At 35.0% G+C, this 2,546-nt stretch overlaps 1 protein-coding gene across 1 annotated transcript in view; it reads right to left on the bottom strand.

The window, feature by feature from the left end:
- Nucleotides 1–227: 227 nt before the first annotated feature.
- Nucleotides 228–2,546, bottom strand: part of TXK (TXK tyrosine kinase) — a 33,490-nt gene continuing 31,171 nt past the window's right edge. Inside the window, exon 14 of the mRNA XM_044680338.1 lies at nt 228–296. Within this exon, the coding sequence (XP_044536273.1) occupies nt 228–296 (69 nt within the window). The remainder of the gene's footprint in view (nt 297–2,546) is intronic.

Here is a 2,546-nt window from a genome sequence, read left to right as displayed (position 1 = left end):
GTGTTCATTATCACATGCTTATGATGACAATTTGATAGAGAAAAAACTGTTGATCAAAGATATAAAATAAATGAGAAGCTTAATACATCTTCTCAGTGTACAAGAATCATCCATCATCAGCAACTTTCTAAAGAAGGTCATTATCAATGACCAAAAACGGAATTCCCTTTCTTGGCAGTTCAGCAAGCAGGGTACTGAGGTCAGGGGCTTTGATGTTCCATCTCAGGTCACCCAGTCTCTGCTATGTCTGAGAGTGCCTGAGTCAATTCAGCAAAAGTAGGGCGGCCTTTGGGTTTCTGTAAAAAAGATCAGATAAGAGCACAGTCTCATGAGAAGACTCACTCTTGACAATGGCCACAAACCTGCCTGGCAGGCAGCCATAATCTCAACAAACTCGTTCAAGGAGAACATCAGACTTGACCATCAGACTAAGTCATTTTAGCAAAGCATTTAGTATAGAAATTAGTCACGAAGAGAACATTCAGCATAAAGAGAAGGGTGTGTGTGTGTGTGTGTGTGTGTGTGTGTGTGTGTGTGTGTGTGTGTGTGTGTGTGTGTGTGTGTGTGACAGAGAGAGGGGGAGAGAGAGACAGAATGAGAGAGACCAAGAAAAAGAGAGACTGAGAAAGGGAGAGAGAGCAAGAATATGAGAAGCTTCTATCAACTTCACTGGATTGTTAGGAAGATCTGATACTGATAAAGTAACTTATGCAGAATTTTGCAAACCATAAAGCACTATATGAATGCTAACTATATTATTACCATTTGCTTTCTTTAGTCATCCTTTCATATACTGGTGTGTATTCTGTCTAAATATGAAAGATTTTGTTTACTAGGCCTAAAAATTTATGGTTAAGACACAGAATAGGGCTTGGGTCATAGTCGTGGATAGTTTAAAGGTAGGCAGGCAGGCAGGCACAAACATTAATGCATCCAGAGAAAGAAATGGTCAAATAGGGGAAAATCTTTGTATCAAATTTCTCTGATAATGGTTTGGTATTCAACTTAGATAAACAATCAATAAAGGTACATGTAATAGATAAATGGTTAAAAGATATGAGCAATTCTCAAAAAAAGGATTCACAACTACATGAAAGAATGTTCCAAATCACTAATAAGAGAAATAAAAACCAAAACAACCCTGACATTTTACCTCTTACCCCGCAAATTGGCCAAGCTTACCCAAAAAATGGCGATAGTTAATATTGGAGTGATTTTGGAATGATAAGCATACTAATATATACTGGTGGAGCTGTGAAGTAGTGCAACTATTTTGGAAACCAATTTGAAATTATGCAAGTTAAGTGACTAAAATGTCTATATTCCTTTGAACCAGAAAACTCCATTACTCCAAGAAGAAAGTGCTCATATACATCAAAATATTTACAGCACTACTTTTTGTGATACAAAAGAACTGGAAATGATAGATACCCATTGGCTAAACAAATTGTTGTACATGCATGTTATGGCATATTACTACTCCATAAAAAATGATGTGTGAAATGAATGCAGAGAAGCACAGAAAGAGATAAGTAAATAGAACCAAGAAAACAATAACTAACAGTGTAAATGGAAAGAAAAACCACACATATAAAAATCAAAAGTGAATATAAAATTATAAAGATCAAGCATGATTCAAATGAAGATCCAAGAGGATAACTCAATTCTATACCTTCATCAAAGCAAGAGGTTCATAGGTATTGCACATTGCATATGTATTTGAACTTTTTAAAACTATTCATCTGATAGCTGGGATTTTTTACATGTTTTTGTCTTGAAAAAGTGTTATTTGTTATAGAAGATGCTCCCTTAAAATGTGGTCCCTCAAATTCAATATAGTACTTTACTAATCAGGGCAGAAGACATTTGGAGCTATCATCTTTTTTGTTCTGAACATACTTATGACTTTTCATGTAGCACAAAATCATACTCATTTTCTTACACATTATTGACTCTTATGGCAATTGTTGCCCATTAAAAAACCCAGATCTTTTCCAGATGAACTGCTAACTAACCATATATTATTTTATTTGATTCTACCATAAAAGAAATAATTCTTTTGTAATGTCAATAGCCACCATCCAATTTAGAAATTAGCAGCCATATATCTGTCTATTTTCCCATAGCTACCATTTGGGTTGGAAGGATTTCCTTTTCTTTCTCCTTTTCCTTCCCTCTTTTCCTCCTTTCTGTTCATTCTCTCTCTCTCTCTCTCTCTCTCTCTCTCTCTCTCTCTCTCTCTCTCTCTCTCTCTCTCTCTCTCTCTCTCTTTTAAACTTTTTTCAAGGTTCTCCAAAAGTTCTTTTAGGGCTTGACACCCTTTCATACTTTCTTTTAAGGCTTCACATAATACCTATTTTGGTGTTGTTGTCTTATTCTATTTTGGTATTGTTGTCTTCTGAGTTTTTATCTTGATTTTTCCCTTCACTTAAGTAACTTTCTAAGATCAAGTTTTTTATTTGTCTTTTCTTCATTTTTCAAGTTTTCCCCCCTCCATTACCTTGCTTATATGTTTTAACAGATAGTTGGTTGAAAAGTATAGAAGT

This window comes from Gracilinanus agilis, chromosome 6 (assembly GCF_016433145.1).
Source record: "Gracilinanus agilis isolate LMUSP501 chromosome 6, AgileGrace, whole genome shotgun sequence".
NCBI lineage: Eukaryota > Metazoa > Chordata > Mammalia > Didelphimorphia > Didelphidae > Gracilinanus > Gracilinanus agilis.
Note: the sequence above shows the minus strand (reverse complement) of the source record. Positions and strands in the feature narration are given on the sequence as shown.